This window comes from Ornithodoros turicata, chromosome 4 (genome assembly GCF_037126465.1).
Source record: "Ornithodoros turicata isolate Travis chromosome 4, ASM3712646v1, whole genome shotgun sequence".
Taxonomy (NCBI): domain Eukaryota; kingdom Metazoa; phylum Arthropoda; class Arachnida; order Ixodida; family Argasidae; genus Ornithodoros; species Ornithodoros turicata.
The window spans coordinates 24,278,081-24,298,580 of NC_088204.1; the positions used below are offsets into that span (position 1 = coordinate 24,278,081).

At 48.6% G+C, this 20,500-nt stretch overlaps 2 protein-coding genes across 2 annotated transcripts; both read right to left on the reverse strand.

Moving 5' to 3' along the window:
- Positions 1 to 527: 527 nt before the first annotated feature.
- Positions 528 to 1,481, reverse strand: LOC135391433 (uncharacterized). The gene has a single exon (XM_064621685.1). It carries the CDS (start codon positions 1,479 to 1,481, stop codon positions 528 to 530), a length of 954 nt encoding a protein of 317 aa, XP_064477755.1.
- An 8,412-nt stretch (positions 1,482 to 9,893) lies between these two features.
- LOC135392823 (sodium-dependent glucose transporter 1B-like) lies at positions 9,894 to 20,265 on the reverse strand. Its single transcript, XM_064623528.1, has 4 exons — positions 20,166 to 20,265; positions 18,782 to 18,908; positions 14,592 to 14,750; positions 9,894 to 12,596 (listed from the first exon to the last, which is right to left on the reverse strand). The coding sequence occupies exons 1-4, from the start codon at positions 20,232 to 20,234 to the stop codon at positions 11,614 to 11,616; spliced, it is 1,338 nt and encodes a 445-aa protein (XP_064479598.1). The 5' UTR covers positions 20,235 to 20,265; the 3' UTR covers positions 9,894 to 11,613.
- Between the last annotated feature and the right edge of the window lie 235 nt (positions 20,266 to 20,500).

The window sequence follows — 20,500 nt, forward strand, 5'->3', positions numbered from 1 at the left end:
CTGCCCTACAGGGCCCAGTAGGGTGGCCAAAGAGAGGTCTCTGTGCCCCAGGGCAGATAGGCGGTGCGTGAGTGCAGTTCGAGGAGCGGCATATCTGGGACAAGTCAAGAGTAAATGATGGGTGTCGGCGTCGGTGGAGCAGGAGGGGCACGCCGAAGGGGGACGATGCTTGATCTTGAACAGGAACGATGGAGTACGGGCGACATTCAGGCGAAGACGATGGACAGCCTTTCGAGACAGCCGTAGCGGCACAGTGAAGGCCATCTTCGGGTCAATGCGGTGGAGGAAGGTGTTGGCTGTGACAGTATTTTCCATGAAAAGGCGGGTGTCGAAGGAAAAGCGCCGGCGGCTGTGTATGCGACAGACGCAGGGTGATAACGGGATGACAGTGTTGCACTCAGCTGCGCCATGAGCGCGCCTCGCTGCTGCGTCGGCGCGTGTGTTTCCCGGCAAGCCAATGTGGCTTGGCACCCACTGAAACCACACGGAGTGGCCGGAGGTGACGAGGAGGTTGTGCACAGTCAGGATCAGTGAGCGGATGTCAGAAACAACTTGCGAGCGAGGCGAAGACCTCCTCCAGCCCCCAGCGCCGTTTTGCTGTCTGTGAGGACTGTCCAGCTTCCAGGTGGCCGAGAGGATACAAGCTTCAGTGCTTCGTGGATGGCTACAAGCTCCGCTTCGGTGGACGACGTTTCGTGGGGAAGCTTGAAGGCTTGTTCGATGTTTTCGGAAGGGAGGAACAGTGCTGCTGTGGAGACGCCCACGGAGACCGAGCCGTCGGTATATATTTGCAGTCGCTGGCTGTGTAGGGCGTCCAGGTGCTCCAGCACGAGGTAGCACAGGACAGGCGGGGAATGGTCGTTTCTGCTCGTGATGCCAGGGATATGTTTGTACACAGTGGGTGTGACCATCGACCACATTTGTGGGGTGTAAGGCGAAGTAGACGCAGTTGATGGGACCGACACCTTCAGTCGCCGGACAGTGGCACCGAATGCCGACGCAGGGCAGTCATGGTCGATTTCCCGCAAGTGGTGGGCGGGATGACGAGTAAGGTATCGTGAGCAGGCGCGAAGGGTTTCCAGGTCGCGCAGAATGTGTGCTGGAGACTCCTTGCCCTCTGCTAGGACCAGGTATGTCTCTGACGTTTTGGGAACACCCAGGCAGACGCGCAGGCAGCGGGCCTGGATGTTGAGGAGCTCGCGTTCATTGGCTTTGCTTACGGCGTGGAGGACTGGGAGGCTGTACCTCAGGGTTCCGGTCACCAGGGAGGTGTGGCAGGTAGGGCCCCATGACGTTCCAGAGATCCGTCTCAGGACACTGACGAGGACAGATAGCTGTGAGGAGAGAGCTTTGATATGTTTGGACCAGGTGAGGCCCCAGTCGACTGTAATGCCCAGGTACTTGTGGTGTGGCACGAACTCCACCGGCAAACCTGCAACCCGCAGCGGGAACTGGCGGAATGATCGGGGCGTAAACGCCATGGCCACCGTCTTGGATGGTAGAACAGGCAGTCCCCGGTCGGAAAGATACAGGAGAAATCATCGAGGGCTCCTTGCAGGCGATGCTGAATCGCGTCACGGCGCGTGCCGGAGGCCCACAGGCATATGTCGTCGGCGTAGATGGTGACACTGACGTTGCCTCGGAGATGAGCTGGTAGGGAGGCCATGAAAACGTTGAACAGAAGAGGGCTGAGCACACTACCTTGCGGGATGCCGCGGCGAACAGGGAAGGAAAGGATTGGGTGTCCCCTTCCGTAGTGCGCACAAACAAAGACCTGTCCGATAGGAAGTCCTGAATCCACGACAGCATCCGGCCCCCCATGCCAGCCTCTTGGAGTGTCGCCACAACAGTACTGTGGAGTACGCTGTCGTAAGCCTTTAGAACGTCAAGGAAGACAGCGGCTGTATGTAGGCCTTCATGTCGGGCTTGCTGCGCGGAGGAGGTGACGGCGATAACATTGTCAACGGCAGATCTACCTTGTCTGAATCCGGCCATCACCTGCGGGAAGAAGCATGTACTTTCAAGGTACAAGGCGAGGCGCGAATGGACCATTCTCCCGAAAGACTTCCCGATGCAGCTGGTAAGGGCAATTGGCCTAAATGAATCGACGTTATGTGGTGATTTTCCCGGCTTTAAGATGGGGATTACCATCGCACATTTCCATTCTGTCAGGACGGAACCGGCTACCCAGGACGCGTTGCAAATGCTCAGAAGAGACTGGCGCGCGCAAAGCGGTAGATTTCTGAGAGCCTTGTAAGACAGCGATGGTCCGCGCCTGGCGAGGTCTGCACAGGTGCATTCTCCAGCGCAGATTCAAGTTCAGCAAGGGAGAATGGAATGTCTAGGAGAGGGTCGCTCGACGACTCCAGAACTACGGTGATGTCCTTGGATGAGGCTAGTGAGTTGGTGGGAGGAGGCGAGGCGGTCGCAGTACTCCTCCGCTATTTGGAGTTCCTGACGCCCGGAGGCAAGCTAAAGCGACCGAAATGGCTGGCGCTGAGTGACGGGCACATGGAGCCCTTTGAGCACCGACCACAGACAAGACTGTGGCGTGCGCGGCGACAGTGAAGTCGCAAAGTTCCGCCAGTGGGTACGCGCCAGTTTGACCAGGTGCCTGTGGACAGCCTTCTGCACACGTCGCGCCTCAGACGTGTGTTCCGGCAGACGAGTGCGACGGGTGCGTCGTTCCGCGCGGCGGCGCAGCACGCTCAGCCTCTCGTACTCAGCATCGACGGCAGCGAACTTTTCCGGTATCCGCGCAACGCTGGGGGAGTTCTGCGCGGCACGAACGACTGCTTGACAGAAGTCCCTGTCATTCATCGGCCTGCAGTCTGCGAAGTCGGCCTCCAGAGCAGATCTGTAGGACGCCCGGTCAGTACGCTTGACGCACCGTGCGGAGCGCCGCTCGGTTCTGGAGTGCCGAATGCTGATCAAGACAGGCAGGTAACCGCTGCCCATCGTGTCGGCGTCGACTTGCCACCTGGAGATCCGCGCAATGGAGGCCGAGGCCACAGTCAGGTCCAAGCAGGACGAAGGGAGAGTCGACTGCACAAACGTTGGGGAGTCGTCGTTTAGGATATGGAGGTCGCGTTCTTCAAACAGGGCAGCCAAGCGACCGCCACGTGTGTCTGTGCGCATACTTCCCCAGACGACATTGTGTGCGTTGAGATTACCACAGAGCAGGTACGGGGGGGGGGGACGCTCTCTAGTAGCACCGCTATCTCGCGCACATTGTAAGCAACAGCCGGCGGTACGTACAGCGAGACGGCGGTGAACACAACCTCACCCAAGCGAACGGTGCAGCAGGCGTACTCGCCCACTCCTGTGCAAGGAACAGCTCTCTTTACTGCCGGTATGTTGGACCAGACGAAGAGTGCGGTACGGCTTGTCCGGTCTGGGGGGCGCGAGGTGAAGGTAATATAGTTCGACAGGTGGAAATGTCCATTGATGCCACACTCCGAGATACACATTAAAGGAAACTTGTGGCGCCACGCGAACTGGCGAAAATCAGACGTTTTAGAACGAAGGCTTCTTGCATTCCACAGGAAGACTGTGGTCGTTCGGTGCTGCAGGGGAGGGGAGTGCGTTGCTCTTCTGTCCATGCAGGGTGCGTGCGTGCGGTGAATGGAGAGGCCAACGGCTTATGCTACTTAGAACCGTGAGCCGAAGGCAAACATGCTTGAGATGGCCCGTTCTAGTTGCAGGATCGATTGTGCCTCGGCAATGGCCGCGGATTCGGAGCAGGCTGCGACAATTGCTTTCAGCGCCGCAAAGAGCAACTGGATTACCACTGCAGCTGCGTCGACGCCTCATGTCCGGTCCACAGGTGGTCGACGTGTACGGGCTGATACAGAGGGACCGATTGGGGCAGCAGCGCTTGCGTTGGGTGTCGCGTCCGACAAGCGGTAGGCCTGGGTCGGTAAAGGGGGAAGGGGGGGAAGTCAGGATCACCCCACGACATTGGCTGGTCCATGTTTGGGGCAGGTGTAGGGGGGAGACGAGCTTCAGCGTCCTTCGCAAGCCGCTTGCGGCTACTTCTCCTCTTGCGCTCGGTCTTGCGGACGCTCTCTTTTGCCTCTTTGTAGCTGCTGTTCGAGCGCGAACGCACTCGTGCGATGCGCATTTGCTCTCTGAACCTGGGGCAGTCCTTCGACGTAGCCGGGAAGAAAGGGTACGTACAGGCCTTACGGCTGGAATTAATGGCCGCTTTGTTAGAGTGTGAAGGGGATTATGTGAATAAGGTGATCTTGGCTCCAGACCGGTTACAGAAATGGGAGGTTAACGAACAAGGGGACGAAACGGGACAACAGGCAGGAATTGGCGAGCATTCCGAAAGATAAGCAGGTTAGTGGCAACGTGGGGAAACTGTCAGAGCAAGGAAAGCTTTTGTAAGATATATATTTGTAATACACAGTTGTGGCATGCAATAAAGAAAGTAAAAAGTAGTGGCCACGCAGAACCTAAGGATAACATCAGGATAGCTCTTTTTGTTGTCTTGGAACCGGGTATGGAGATAGTGAAAAGCGGGGATGGTAACGTCCATGGAGGCACATTTGGTGCCGTCGGGCCAACTATGAATTTGAAAATATGAGGTCTGAATGATATTATAGAAGGACAAACCGTGGCGTTCCGTCTAGCGCGAAGCTTGCGAATCAGACGGTGATATTTATGATGGGCACGTAGACACAGATAGTGGGGTGCAGTGGCGTGTAGTACGGAGAACCTCAATGGGGACGTCCCCGGCCTCAGCAACTACTAGGCGGGTCTTAGCGCCTCGCGGGACCCCGAGACATACCCGAAGGCTTCGCGCGAGCAGGGCTTCAATCCTGTGTACCATTGTCTGAGGGAGTCCGTGCAGGACGGGAAGACTGTACATTACTGAGCCACGAACCAGGTATCGTACGGCATGAGGAGATCCTTCGCGTCTCGTCCCCATCTCATACCTGCGAAGTGACGAATGACGTTGACCCAACGTTGGACTTTCTTGAACGTCTATGTGGCGCTTCCATGTCAAATTCCATGATAGAGTTACGCCGAGAAACTTGTGATGTGTCACCTGCTCCAGTGAGCTTGCACTAATATACAGGCGACACCTATGCATGTCTTTGCGCGTGAAGGCTAGAAAAGCGCTTTTTGCTCTACGGATATCTCCATTCCTGCCTGGAGCAAATCGAGACGAATGGCATCTAACGTGCGCTGAGGACGCTGACAGAGTGCTGGACGGGAAGTGCCTGTAGTCCAAACACAGATGTCATCGGCATACAGGGACAAGTTGGCTTTCCGCTGAATGGAGGTTCCAATGCCCGCCATAACGGCATTAAAAAGGAGCGAACTTAGGACGCTTCCTTATGGTACCCCCTGAGAGATGGGGAGTTGCTCTGTGTCGCCTTCGGACGAAAATGCATCGTTGACTGAGGAAATCAGCGATCCAGAGCAACGTTGTACGTGAGAGCGCAGCGCAGTACAACAAAGCATGTAAGATTGATGGATGACTGACGGTGTCATAAGCACTGACTACACGCTATACAGATGGGTCCAAAACAAGCACAAGTGTTTCTTTGTGCCATGGTATCCAGCTCATGTTCAAGTCCGCACCGCTTAAAGATCATCACGTCCATTTCACTGCAGATGTTTATGCCATCATTTTAGCACTGAACTTCATTTTAGAGAGTAACATCGAATCATCTGTCATATACACAGATTCTCATAGTGCTTTACAATCCATATGCAACATTCAACCACAGAAGAACCACCTCGTGCAACGAGCACAGTACATGGCCAGCAGAATAGCAAACGACGGTCTTTCTCTTATCATCTGCTGGGAGCCCAGCCATACAGAAATAACAGGCAATGAGCTTGCAGACAAAGCTGCTACAGCTGCACTTTCGGCAGAGGTGACACGTTTGACCTGCCTTTTCAGGACTTGAAACCACTTCTTAAGAAAACAATAAACAAAATATGGCAAGAGTACTGGGACACGCAGACAAACGATAAACTTTACCTGGTTAAAAATAGCATCGGACACCCCATACAACGTTTAGACAAGAGATCACACGAGGTTACAGGTACACGGCTAAGACTCGGACATAGTTACCTCACCCATGGTTTTCTTCTTAGAGTAGAGTCACCCGAGTGCACGCACTGTGGAGAACTCCTCTCTGTACTACACATCCTTATTTCCTGCCCATTGTACGAATCGTTTCGTCATCGACATTTCTTTCATTTATTCATTCATTCCTTTATTCATTCCTTCATTCATTTTTTCCTAAGGCAGGCATTCAGAAATTCAGACTCATGTTGCTTAAGAAAATGCAAATAGCTAAAGTGTCAGTATTACATAAAGGCGGTAACGTGCATGAGCTATCAAATTACCGCAGGATTTCAGTACTTCCGATTTTCTCGAAAGCTCTGGAAAAGGTAATATAGAACAGGTTATGGCATCGTTCCTTGAAAAACACTCATTCATCGTTTCCTCGCAATTCTACAAGAGAAGATCCACGGAAACAGCCCTACAACAGCTTTTTCGCCGTTATTAATCGTCTTGTCGTACATTTTAATCCCTATACCATGACATTTAATCCATTTGCCATCGGAATTAATCCTCCTTTCATTATTTTTAATCCTCATTTCACATACTTTAATCCGTTTCTCACGCAATTTAATCGAAGTGACTATGTGTGGGCTACATGACTTCTTTTTTTGTATTTTGGGACAATTCCCATGTGTACGCATATTGCACATGCTTTTCACTAATATTGTGGGTTTCTGCACCATAACGGGATAATGTGGGACTGTCAATCTGGATTACGGTGTTGTAGAACTATTCCGATGTCTACGAGTATTACCCATGGTTTTCATTAAAAACGTGGGCTTCTGCATTGTAATGGGATACTGTGGGACTCTTTATAGGGATTACGATATTGTGGGACTATTCCCAGGTGTACAGATATTACCCATGCTTTTCATTAGATATGCGGGTTTCTGCACTGTAATGGGATAATGTGGGACTGTCGATCTTCATTACGATATCCTGGGACAATAAGCAAGTCTACGGTTATTCCCTGTGCTTTCCACTAAAAACGCGTTTTTTGCACTCTAATGGGATACTGTGGGACTATTTCCATGTCTATGGGTATTACCCATGCTTTTCATTCAAAATGCAGATTTCTGGAGTATAACGGAATACTGTAGGACTGTCTATCTGGTTTAGGATAGTGTGGGACTACTCCCATGTGTGCGGGTATTACCCTTGCTTTTCGTTAAATACGTGAGTTTCTGCACTGTAATGGGATACTGTGGGACTATTCTCATGTGTTCGGGTATTACCCATGCTTTTCGTTAAATATGTGGGATTCTGCACTGTAACGGCATACTGTGGGACTGGCAATCTTGACTACGATATCCTGGGACTATAAACGTGTCTATGGGTATTCCCCCTGCTTTTCATTAAAAACGCGGGTTTTTGCACTAATGGGATACTGTGGGACTGTCAATCTTGATTACGGTATTTTGAGACAATTCCCATGTCTACGGATATTGCACATGCTTTTAATTAATAATGCGGGTTTTGGCACCATAATGGGATACTGTGGTACGGTCACTCTGGATTGCGGTATGGTGGGACTATTCCCATGTCTACGTATTTTACCCATGGTTTTGATTAAAAATACGGGTTTCTGTACCGTAATGGGATACAGTGGGACCGTCAACCTTGCTTGCGATATTGTGGGACTATTCACATGTGTGTGGGTATTATCCATGCTTTTCATTAAATATGCAGGTTTCTGCACTGTAATGGGATACTGCGGGTCTGTCAATCTTGATTACGATATTCTTATAGACACCTTTAGACACCTATAGACATAGACACCTATTTCAGTGTCTATGGGTATTACCCATGCTTTTTATTCAAAATGCGGGTTTCTGCAGTATAACGGGACACTGTGGGACTGTCTATCTGGTTTAGGATATTGTGGGACTACTCCCATGTGTGCGGGTATTTTCCATGCTTATCATTAATTATACGAATTTCTGCACTGTAATGGGATACTGTGATCCAGATAGACAGTCCCATAGTATCCCAATACAGTGCAGAAACACTCATTTTGAATTAAAAGCATGGGTAATACCCGTAGACATGGAAATAGTCCCACACTATCGTGATCCAAATTGACAGACCCACAGAATCCTATTACAGCGCAAAACCCCGCGTTTTTAATTAAAAGCACGGGGAATACCCGTAGACGTGGGAATAGCCCCACAATATCGTAATCAGGACTGACAGTCACAGAGTATATCCCATTACAGTGCAGAAACCCGCGTTTTTAATGAAAACCACGGGTAAAATCCATAGACATGGGAATAGTCCCACAATTCCGCTATCCAGATTGAGAGTCCCACGGTATCCCATTAGTGCAAAAACCCGCGTTTTTAATGAAAAGCACGGGGAATACCCATAGACATGCTTATAGTCCGAGGATATCGTAATCAAGATTTCCAGTCCCACAGTATCCCATTACAGTGCAGAAACGCACATATTTAATGAAAAGCATGGGTAATACCCATAGACACGGAAATAGTCCCACAATATGGTAATCCAGATTGACAGACACGCAGAATGTCATTACAATGCAAATAACCACGTTTTTAATGGAAAGGAAGTGGAATACCCGTAGACATGCATATGGTCCAAGGATATCGTAATCAAGATCGACAGTCCCACAGCATCCAATTAAGGTGCAGAAACCCGCATATTTAATGAACAGCACAGGTAATACCCGCACACATGGGAATAGTCCCACAATATCGAAAGCAAGGTTGACAGTCTCACTGTATCCCATTACGGTAGAGAAACCCGTATTTTTAATGAAAACCATGGGTAAAATCCGTAGACATGGGAATAGTCTCACAATAACACAATCCATATTGACCGTTCCACAGTATCCCATTATGGTGCAGAAACCTGCATTATTAATGAATAGCATGTGCAATACCCGTAGACATGGGAATTGTCGACTAATCAAGGGTAATCAGAGGTAATCATAAAATGGGTAAAATAGGTAATAGGGTAATCATAAAATACCCTAATCAAGATTGACAGGCCCGCAGTATCCCATTAGTGCAAAAACCCGTATTTTTAATGAAAAGCACGGGGAATACCCATAGACATGCTTATTGTCCCAGGATATCGTAATCAAGATTTTTGAGCATTAACCGGTAGAGGCCAAGCCGTGCAGTCGTGTCCAAATCGCTTTGCAGGGCATCACGTTCAAATGGGTTAGAAACTTTACGACACATAACGCAATCGTTTGCAAACAGACATACGGAAGAAGACAACGAGAAAAGAAGTCGTTAATATAAATAAGAGACACCGATAACTGATGTCAAGTGATCGGGAGATGACGACGTACTGTTGGCTATGACAAACTGTAATTTATTGCTTAGAAAGTTTTGAATCCATGTGAGAACGGATGGATGAATATTTAGTTTGGATAACTTTGTTAAAAGACGAGCGTGAGGAACCAGATCGAAGGCTTTGGCAAAACCAATAAACACAGCGAACCTGACTTGAATATGGGAATGATCTTCGCAACCGCCCAATCCGATGGAATCATGCCGATAGACAGAGACGGGGATAATATTAATGTTAGAAACTTGGCTGATACATCCTTGGTATTCCTTAAAATTGTAGATGTGATGCCATCTGTGCCACAGTATGATGACAGCTTGCAACCTTCTTTTAGTTTGACTAAACCATTATTATTAGCTACTACGCTATCAATCTGTGGGAAGTTGTAGGAATCAACACGACGCAAGAATGAAATAAATATCTTCGCGAGTGACGACTGAGACGAAATATTTGTTTGAAATGAAATTTACAAATCAATGGTTACAAATATTGACGCTAGGTATCCTGGACCAGTTTCGCTTAAGATGATTTGAGCATCCTAGGAATTGTTGTTTACATCTTCAGTTAATGGCTTGACCGTCAGCACTACGCAGAGCAGTCGAAAACGACAAGTTTAAAAAAAAAGTCATTTTCGTCCATAATTTTCACAAAGCCAGTCTCAAAACGGGACGCCAACTATTACAAAAATATCGCACTGTCCCACCATCCGCATATCGTGATACAACACGATGCAACAACGACATCAACAGATAAATTATAAATTAACGATGATGACAAAGAGAACCAGATGAACCAGACAAAGTAAAAACAAGGACAACAACTTTATTGTGAGATGATGAATGGGGAGTTTCATCGCCAGAGGCGATACTCTACCCTATGGGTGGTGGTGATGTGGGGAATTAAATAATGAGCCCCTTCACAATAAGGATCGAAATCCTATGGTATCCACAAAGGGCAAGAGAGCTTTCAAGGCAGAGCGATGGTGGGCTGGATGTGGCCTGGGACCAAACAATTTTCCAGACAAAGTAGTTTTTCTTTGTTTTCGCCTAATCCTGATATAAACCGCAGTTGTAATCGAGCATAACGTCTTACTCTCAGCTTTATAGCAACAACAACAACAACAAATAAGTTAAGTTAAGTTAAGTTAAGTTAAGTTAGTTAGCTTTATAGCAAGGTAAGAACGCTCTCTGTTGAAAATCGGGAACTCTCCGTTGTCCACAGGATAGTAATTAGCCACGGTACCAATGTCTTCAAGAACTGGCATAGACTAGCCAAGGCGTCAAAGGCTTCAAGGCGGCGCAATGCTCATACTAACGTGACCGGGTTCTAAAATGCCATTGGTTCGAACGGAGGACTGGGATCGCAGCTTTGACCCTTCCTCGCCGGTCCGTTAGAGCTTTCATCTTTGGTATATGTAGTTTATGAGATCATGCACGCATTGCACTGCACGTGGGGATATTGTGAAAAATATTATTTTTCTACGTGCCGTAGCTGACGGGATACAGGTCCTTGAACGCAAGCCCACGTCAAGGCATGACGTTGGATGAGCGAGAGCTACGGCCATTCCCATTGGTTTTTGTATACACGTGATTTCTCCCGCGCTGCCTCACTGGTGGAGAGCCGCATGAGTATCGATATTCGCAATGCCGACCTTCTGCGTGTCCATTACTGCATTTGCCATAAAAATTGGAATGCTAGATTGACATCGGTGTAACTTCGTAACGAAGTGTCACGCCCCCCAAGGTATTAACGTTCACCCAAACTGAGGTGGACAAGGAGCTTTCAAACAGAAAATCGACTTTGACCAAGTTCAACAAAGCTGTTCTCTCATTATAACTCCATCCCCTCCGTTCATTCAAAACTTCAACCTATGAATTCGTCGATTCATGAACAGTTTCAGAAATTCCGGGCGTTCATGCATCAAGGGTTGACCGTATACAATTTATTATATTCTCCTACTCAAGAAATTGCAAACGAGAGCACGTCCTGCGCAAATACATGGGCCGTAGCTCATGTGGCGTATTTCCATATTCATCATGATTAATTTATCTGTTGTTATTGTTCCGCAAGTAAGCAATCAGGGAGATGCACAGTTCCGTTTTGTTCTTGTCCCCATAATTATCATCACCACCACCACCATCATCATCATCACAGCCACTTTACAATTACAGACGTCTTGTACCGTAACACGCTAACGAAGTCCGTCACTCGGAGCTTTTCGCTTCCACAGGTGCGAGTACACTTTTGTTCCTGGTCAACAGGAACATGATTACCAACAGCAAGCCCATGAGTACAGTTGCGCCGAAGCAAATGTACATCACTACCATCGGGATGTCATCGATGAATAACCCGACCAGGACGGGGGCAGCCATCGAACCCGCAGATGCCGCCACCGTAAGGGCTGACATCATAAAGAAGCCGAGCACCACATAACGCACACACCACGCGACGGCTGTACCGTAGAGTGCCGCTTGCGCTAGTCCAGTCACTGCCGTCATCGACCACACAGTAATCGCTGAAGACTCCCCGAGAAATACGAGCACGCCGTGTGCAGCTAGCAGTAAAACTTGGGAGCACAGCAACATCTTAAAAGGCGATGACACAGCCGCACAGAAGGCACACATGACACGGCCCAGGCTGAACGTCAGGAAGAAGACGGACGTCAGGTACGAGGCGGAAGACTTGCTGAAATGAAGCGCACTGCTGACGGCGAACGTTGCCAACATCTGACTGTAACAACATTCGAGCCCTATGACCGTGAAGATGAAGACACTCAAAACAGAAAGTAGAATCGCAGCGAACTTGCCGCTTCCTGGATTACTTTCGGCGTTGTCAAGGGGAACAGGTTTGCAGTCTGACCTGTCCGCAATGTAACTTACTACCATGAGTATCGCTATGAAGACATGTACTGCCGATACAATGGCAAATGCGTAATGGATACGTGACGGCTCGGTTGCGTAGGTAAGTGATGCAGAGGGTGAAACGTCTTGGACGATTTCTGCGGAACCTAATAAGGGGCTGACTTGGATGTTGGCGTCAAGGGATTCGTTCGTTGTGGAATTTGGCGAGAGAAATGGATGCGTCATGAGTGGAGCTACGAAGGCACCAACACCGAACATGAAATGGTATATTTGAAGCGATGGTCCGCAGTTCGCCGGCCACAAATTGATAAGCCATATGTTGGCACCTGGAAGAGAAAAACGTAAGTCAAGTTGCATTATCTTTCTTAGCCAAAAAATATTTTATGGTATACTTTTCTTTCTACAGCGCATGGAAATCCGCGATGAATACCATATTATCGGCTTCAGGATCGAGATGAAAGAAGTAAACACCTTGAGACGCGCTTACCTTGGTTACGGTTTGGATTTGGTACTTCGCGCCGTATTTTTTCGATATATTTTGTGCAGAAACGATAGTATATGCTCCAACTGTGCTGTGTTGGCAGATATCGAGCATGTGGTCATGGACTGTGACATGTATGACAACGGAAGGGATGTCCTATAATATCGGTTGAATAACATCAATGAGGCACCAGTTCACGTTGGCACCAGTGTTAGATCCTTGACACCATCTTGCAGTGCCGTCAGGCACTGTTTTTCTTCCCGGACTTTCTGTGGGACGCTGACCTCCTTCACGATTTAGCACGATTTTGCACGATTTAGCTGAACTGGGCTATTGTGTGACTTTCTGTGCTCTGATATTGTCTGGTCATGAGGATTTTATGCGTCAATGCGTTGGCTGTTAGATCTGAGCGTGCTATGCACGTTACGCGGCAAGCGTACCTTTGGGAATAACATGCATGGAAACGTGTTGCTATGTGGGACCAAATACTTGGCCATAGTATCGTTATTCACTCATGACTTCATCATTACATATCTCATACTGACCAATGTGCCCCGGAACAGTGAACCACAAATTTCATGGCGAATTTTCTCGAATCGGCCAATCTCGATAAGGCAGTTTCCGAGCGCCAAAGAGACACGTTTATGGCTGCCTGCTCCCTAGCATGACGCGATGTGGAGCTTCGCATGGGATATCCAACACACGCAAGATCGCCTCAGATGTGGAACATCGCTCGACGGATATAATGGCCGTATACCGTGACCACGTAGAGACGAACTGCACGTGCTTTTTGACAGTCAGATTTCAAGCATTCTTTGGAAACTAGTTCGTCAGTATCGAACATCGTCTGCCCAGTGGCCTTCCATCGTCGACACTGGTGCCACCGCATTATTATACCTGTAATGGCACGTGGATGTGGGGAACACATTTTGTGGACAGCATCAACCGCCAGCTGTCATTCCGTGCCTTCACATCTTGTCTTCATCGTCAATTGAACAAAATAGCAAGTCAGGGCAAGATAAGCATAGTCTTTTCAGCCCCAGAGAAGCTGGTGTAGCTTTACAGCTTGACTAATCTGATGGAAGACATCAGAGTGGGATGCATCACGCAGACCAAGAACGCCTACGTAGTATGCAGTTCACTAAGTCTCCTAACATCTGAAAGACAACACGATGGACAGTCTGGACGCTGTATCAGTGATCGGTTGTGAGAGCACTGGGGCAACTTGAACCACAAAACGAAAATGTGACGAATGGTTCGCTGTCCCCTATGTAGTGAGAGCGGTTGCGAACCTCTGTTCCACGGACGTGTTTGTATTGGGATAAGTAAGACAGTGTCATACGTAAGATAATTGAAGACGAGCAGATATCGCAGCTGAGGCATGCGTGCGTGGGTAACCCCTCAATTTCGCTATCAGAGTGTAGTACATAACGTAACCGCATGACGTCTGCGAGCTACTTATGCGGCATGCTGTGCGTTTCTTCAACACAATTGTTGGAAGCAAGCGCCTGTGTGTGTGCTTCTTTTCTTCTGTCTGTGGTCATAAGTTGTGCGCTTCGTCATATCATTCGTAACTATTCCACGCAGTCTAACTTTTGCACTGTGCGGTGACGGCCACAGTGGAGTGGAGGGAGTGTCAGTTTTCCTCGCGTAATCAGCGCTCCTCTTTATGGCGCTAAGCCTCTTGGGTCAAAAAAGTCCGTTAATAATATGAGTAAACACGGTACATATGGGATACATGACAAGGCATACTGCTGGGGCTGCGAGTTCCACCTCACAGTGAGAGGACAGACAGCTATACGACGCCCATGGACGTCCAGAGTTCATTTCGCTTGTTTACCTGTGTCGAAGGCTCCGATGGCTATTCCTGAGACAGCAGCAGCAACATGGGCGAGTGCCAGCCTCCCACAAATGGGAAGAAGCACGACGCTCACCGCCTGTAGCAGCATCATGCCGATTGTCACGAGTTGAGTGTTGTAGCGGTTGTACAAGAAACCTCCTGCAGGAGAACACGTTGCATTAAAATCGGGTGGGGGGGGGGGATATAGGTTTATTGCAAAAAAAAAACACGAAAGAGGGGAAAGGTTAGCCTGGCTCCAGAAGCCGACTTGCTATTCCCGCTTACAAAAAAGGAAAAAGAAAAAGAAGAAAAAGAAAGACAAAACGAAAAGAGCGAAAGAAGAGGCGCAGTCACAGGCTCAGCGCGAGCCCTGTGTCAGTAAGGAAGCGTACGAGTTCCCTTCCGACGCGCCACTGAACGGGGAGTTGCAGAGGGCCCAGTAGCGTTGCCAGCGTGACCTCCCTCAGCCCTAGAGCAGCTAGCCGCTCCATCAGAGTGGCACGGGGAGCGGCGAACAGGTGACAGGGAGGAGTAGGTGGGAAGTGTTGCCCTCGGGTGTTAGGACAACTGCGAACGGAACTAAGAACTGGGAACTCTCAGAAACGATAGTACAGCTTGTGGTGACGCGGTCGCGAGGAGGGGGCGGCCCTTTGTCTGAGGCCCCCCAACCTCCTCAGTTGCCCTCCGGGCAGGTTTTCTTCCACTGACCAAGATCGCCGCACGTGCCGTTCTGTCGCGTGGATTGAGGTCAGTGGGAGGTGAGACGGGAGGGAGCGACGGGGAAAAGGGGACATTCGGGACCGGAGCAGCGCAGGAGGAAGACCTGTTCGAGACCAATAAATGATGTAAGTTGCATTCCAGTCTGGTGTCGGAGTCATTCTTGATTGGCGATAGGGAACGTACCGGTTATTTAGACCACAACCCGGTGGGGAAGGCTACTTCCAGGAGCAAATCCCACAAGCTAACACAAATAGTTGGTCCGTTTTTGATCCAGAAGTTAAGACTCTTGAATGTCTACCTGACTATGACGTCATGTCAGCCGATCAAGCACCAATGTGAGCAGCTCGCATGGCGTACTGGTTAGTGGTTCTTCCACGCTGAGACTGAGAGGTGACGCGGTTTCGTATCGTGACCGGCTGCGCTGTCTGAGATTTTCCCTGGGTTTTCCCAAAGACTTTCCAGACGAATGTCGGCACAGTTCCCTCTGAGGTCCGCCCAGGACGGATACTAACCACACCTGTCCCCCACTCCTTCCTGCTGTCCTCTCTCCATCTGTCTACGTCTACACGCCGCTCATAGCCACAGGAGCTTCGCGGCGGTAACGCGGGATCAAAAGAGAAACAAGCACCGATGGGTGTGCTGTTGTCGCAAAATTAATAGCGATAAAATACATGGCGCACACCTTAAAGAACTGGACTTGGAGGCCAAAATGCTGAGTGACACACGTAAAGCACTGTCTATAAATGAAATAATTAATTCAAAACCAATGCTTCGCCCTGTGTCTCGCAATTTCGTGTCCCCTTTTTGGAGACGGCACTAACGGTTCTTGTCCCTTTTAGTTATTAATCATCACCAACGACTCCAAATCGTCACACTTTCTTCGGTGTCATGTTGCAGTCCATGGTACCAACTACGCAGTATGGCGTGATACACACACACACACGCACACACACACACACACACACACACATACATACATACATACATACATACATACATACATACATACATACATACATACATACATACATACATACATACATACATACATACATACATACATACATACATACATACATACATACATACATACATACATACATACATACATACATACATACATACATACATACATACATACATACATACATACATACATACATACATACATACATATTGGATGATGATGAGGTGGGCGATTCACCATGGGCGATGAGATTTGCTGAGGCGGTACACTGCCCTATAGCGCATTGGGAACGGATGAGGGGAAGATGATGGGGGCTTTCAGAGAGTCGTCACCAGACCGGTGGAGCAGAAGTACTCCGCAAGAAGACGATAATGCGTGATAGCTCGGCATTTCGGGTCGCGAAACTCGCGATCACATTAATCTGATAAGGTGTGAGCTCAGCCGCAGGCTACGAACTCACGTGAAGGTCGACATGGCGTATCGCTGAGCTCGATCATGCCACATATTAGAGCAGTCACCGGGTGACATCGCACCTGTGACCAGGGATCGGCAAAATAACCCTGTACAAATAACCCTAATAAATATGTACATGATCGTACATAAACATAATGTGACAGTCGGAAACAACATCAAATGGTTAATTGAAGAAAGTTATATAGTACACCATAGCTGATACACTGGATGCCCAAGGATGTACCTGAACGACGAGGGAGGGTAGTGGGAAAACAGCGGAAAAGTACGTGCGTTAATTAGTTAATTAGAAGTTACCCGTCAAAAAGAACTCGTTACAAGTTAAGTAACAAGTTACAACTTAATAACGAAGTTCTTCAGCCTGAAATGTAACTCGCAGTTACTGCGTTACTTAAAAAAAAAGAACGAGTTACTTCCAAGTTACTTCGGACACAAAATAGCATACGCAGGTGCAGCGCGCGTGAGCAGTTGAGTTAGACCTTGAGTTCATGGAGGAAGGAAACACAAGGAGCGGCCCCTCCGACGGTTTTCTATCGGGACGAGCGTAGCCGGTCTCGCATTGCATTCTGGGATGCTCCTGTCTACCACGTGACCGCTCACGTGACCCTCCAGACAGCATGGCAGCAGACGACGCGAGCTGTAGTTGTGTTGCAGTTCAGATGGCAGTATTACGTTGAACGCGTGCTTGCACTTTATTTCTGTGTGTTGCGAATGTTTACTGTTCTATTAGAAGACCAGTCACAGTGTGCAGAACGCAAAAGCAGTACGCGGGACCGAAAACATCACGTGTGGCAACGGTAACTTCCAACGTATGTACTTTTCTTGACTAAGTGGTTAAGAATGCCGTTCCATTAATCAGATTTGTACAACAACACAAGATATGAAATGAATCTGCGGCAGAGTTTGAGGTCCCAAATGAACAATTCAAGATGACTCGAAGATATACGGGCGTCTAAAGCAAGTTACCGTGTACTTACGAACAAAACGCGTTCCCGCGGAGCTGCTTTCAGTTCAACGAGAGCCGCAGCCGGGACAGGAACACATTACCATACGTCGTTTCTACGACGGTGCTCACGTTTTCACAATAAATTACTTCCAAGAAGCAAAATCATACGGAGAGCAGCGCGAGAAACAAAGTCTTGCAAAACCGAAACTTTAGAGGGGATCACGTGGTGGACAGGAAGCAATGGCGATTTTGACTCGAGCGACCGCTAGAGGGTGGCTACGCTAGTCTGGAGGGAAGAGCCGCTCCTTGTGTTTCCTTCCTCCATGCTTGAGTTGCCTGCGGAGGAGTGCAACACGCTTAGATCGTTTTCGTTTATGTCCAACAATAGACATCTCCCTGTTTGTAAACAAATGACATCATAGTGTTCGACAGCGCCAAAATTTGGTAGAATTGAACTACGCTCGAAGCTAGAGGTGAACAAGGTCGCGCCCGAAAGCCACGGTCTTGAGGGGATTACGATATGGTCCCTTAAAGGGACGCGACCCTCGGTCCTACTTCGCTTTCAATGGGAGGCAGCGAACAAGTGCCCGTTCATGGAACCCAGCCCTCTCCTTCCGATTTGTTTCCGTTTCAGTCTGTCTCCCAATGTCATGATGACGTTTATCTGGTAGAGGTCTATTCCAATGCTTTGCATCTTACTCCCTGTGGGCGCACAATGGTTCAACTTCATTTCAATGGCAGCGGTTCTTACTTCCTGAATAAAATACTGTAATTGATTGAATATCACGTTTTATGGCAAAAAAATGCCACGAAGGAACCGGAGAGGAAGCAAGAAAATATGTGGACGTGAGTGAAAAGCGAGTTAAAAGTAACTTGGAACTTAACTTAAGTTGCTTTGGCAAAGTTACCTAAAAAAGGAACGAGTTCCTCTGAAAGTTACCACGGCGCAAAAGTACCGAGTTAAGTTACAAGTTACCAAAAAAAAGGAACTTAGTTACAGTAACGAGTTACTTGTAACGGGTTACCTCGAACTCTGGTAGTGGGATCAGGGTCTGCGAGTCAGTGGAAAGTGTTTCTTACGCGTACCAATAAAGGATCCCAGTAGTCCTCCAACTCCCCGGGTAGTCACCAACTGAGCCACGTTCTTGACGTCCGTCCCGTAGATGTCGGCCAGGTCCAAAAGGCCCACAGCCGTTGTCGTTGTAATGAGACCCTGATGGCGAGAGTGTGAAACATATTTATTCACTGGCACTTTGCGACATTTAAAAACATTTTACATCAGGTGAGCCTATTTTATCTGGGGCATTAATGGACATTTCGTATGGCGACGAATTTGTAGATATGGGTTCTCGTTGGATAACCTGGAGCGTTAACTTGAATGCGTTGAAATTAGCGACACTCCTGGCCCTTGACAGGGCAAAGAAACGTTGTCTCGTGCTTTCTGCTCAGACACAATGTGTAAAATATTTTAACGAAATTCGCATCCGTTTGTTCACTTTTTAGCTACTGACTTGACTGTCGTGACGTCAATGCCAGCAGATTTTCCGTTCTTTGTTCTCTCTAGCATTTAGTGACTAATTCGAGAAAAAATCGCTACGTTTCGTCATATATCCGAGGAGTTCCTTTATCACGGTAGCACGTCCTTGTGACGTCAGACGAGGTGGGCAGTTCACGCTTACGTCACTGAAAAAACGAAACCGGACGCAATCATCACGCGGCTAGCTTTTCTTCAAAACTACGAGATTCTGTCGAACTAGATTTCGCTGATGCAGTCGAAACGCAACTGCCAGTGGAATATAACCATAATCCCGAAACAAGTCAACTGTCCTGACTGTTCCTTTAAAATCAATCTGGCTGTGCAGAGTCGCTTATAGGCAGAGTTTGGTCATTTTTCATCGTTTGCTACCTCGTGGGTGGAGCCGGTTTCACCGTCCAAAAAAGGGAATCCAAGCGCCATCCGTTTATGAAGCAAGCTTGCGAGCTACATTTTGGTGTAGTCGCCAGCTGATCGCCACGTGCTTGGTCGCGCTTAACGTAATCCACCGAAATGGCCGGATTAAGGCTTAGAGTCACTTCTGATATGGGGAGCTATGCCACCACTAACTGACTTGAAGGGCCGTCGAAGTACGTAGTGCGCACGTGTTTGCCCTGCTTGTACAGCTTGGGACAAAAGTTTACGGAACACGGCACTGGCGTATATCTTCATCGGGGCTGTCCCCTGCAGGCTTTCAGGAAGAGAGCGAATAAGAAACGGGTGACACGATATTCTGGAGTAGGCCGAGGACGCTTCCCCGAGCAGTATGCCGCAACATGTCAGCAGATTGCTCAATGAAACACATATCGAGAGAGAGAGGGACACAACTTGAGTGGCACGATGAATGCAGGCATTAGCGAGGATAGACAATGCATATCCTCAAGTTATTGCTCTGCGTCGCTGTGTCCCGCACAATCAGAATAAAATTCACCATACTATTCCGGAACAAGCCAGGTCCACGTTGATGGTCTTCACCACTCGTAGAAGTGTATTCTTGTCCACCATTTTCACCGGTCTCTGGTGACTGCTACCTGGCCGACTGACGTGGGAGTCTTGCAATCGTTCCTGTCATTACTGGCCTCATAAGGGAGCCTTTATCTCTCTCGCCCTTCGAGCGTTGTAAAAGGCTCATCGACGTCGGTGACGACTGACGGAATAGCAAATAGAGCTGGCGCAGTGTTAATCGGTGTCGAAATAGACAGGCAACGAGCGTCAATGTTACACGGCCTTCGCGGCAAGATCTACGTCAGGGGCCACGAGTTGGGGGGGGG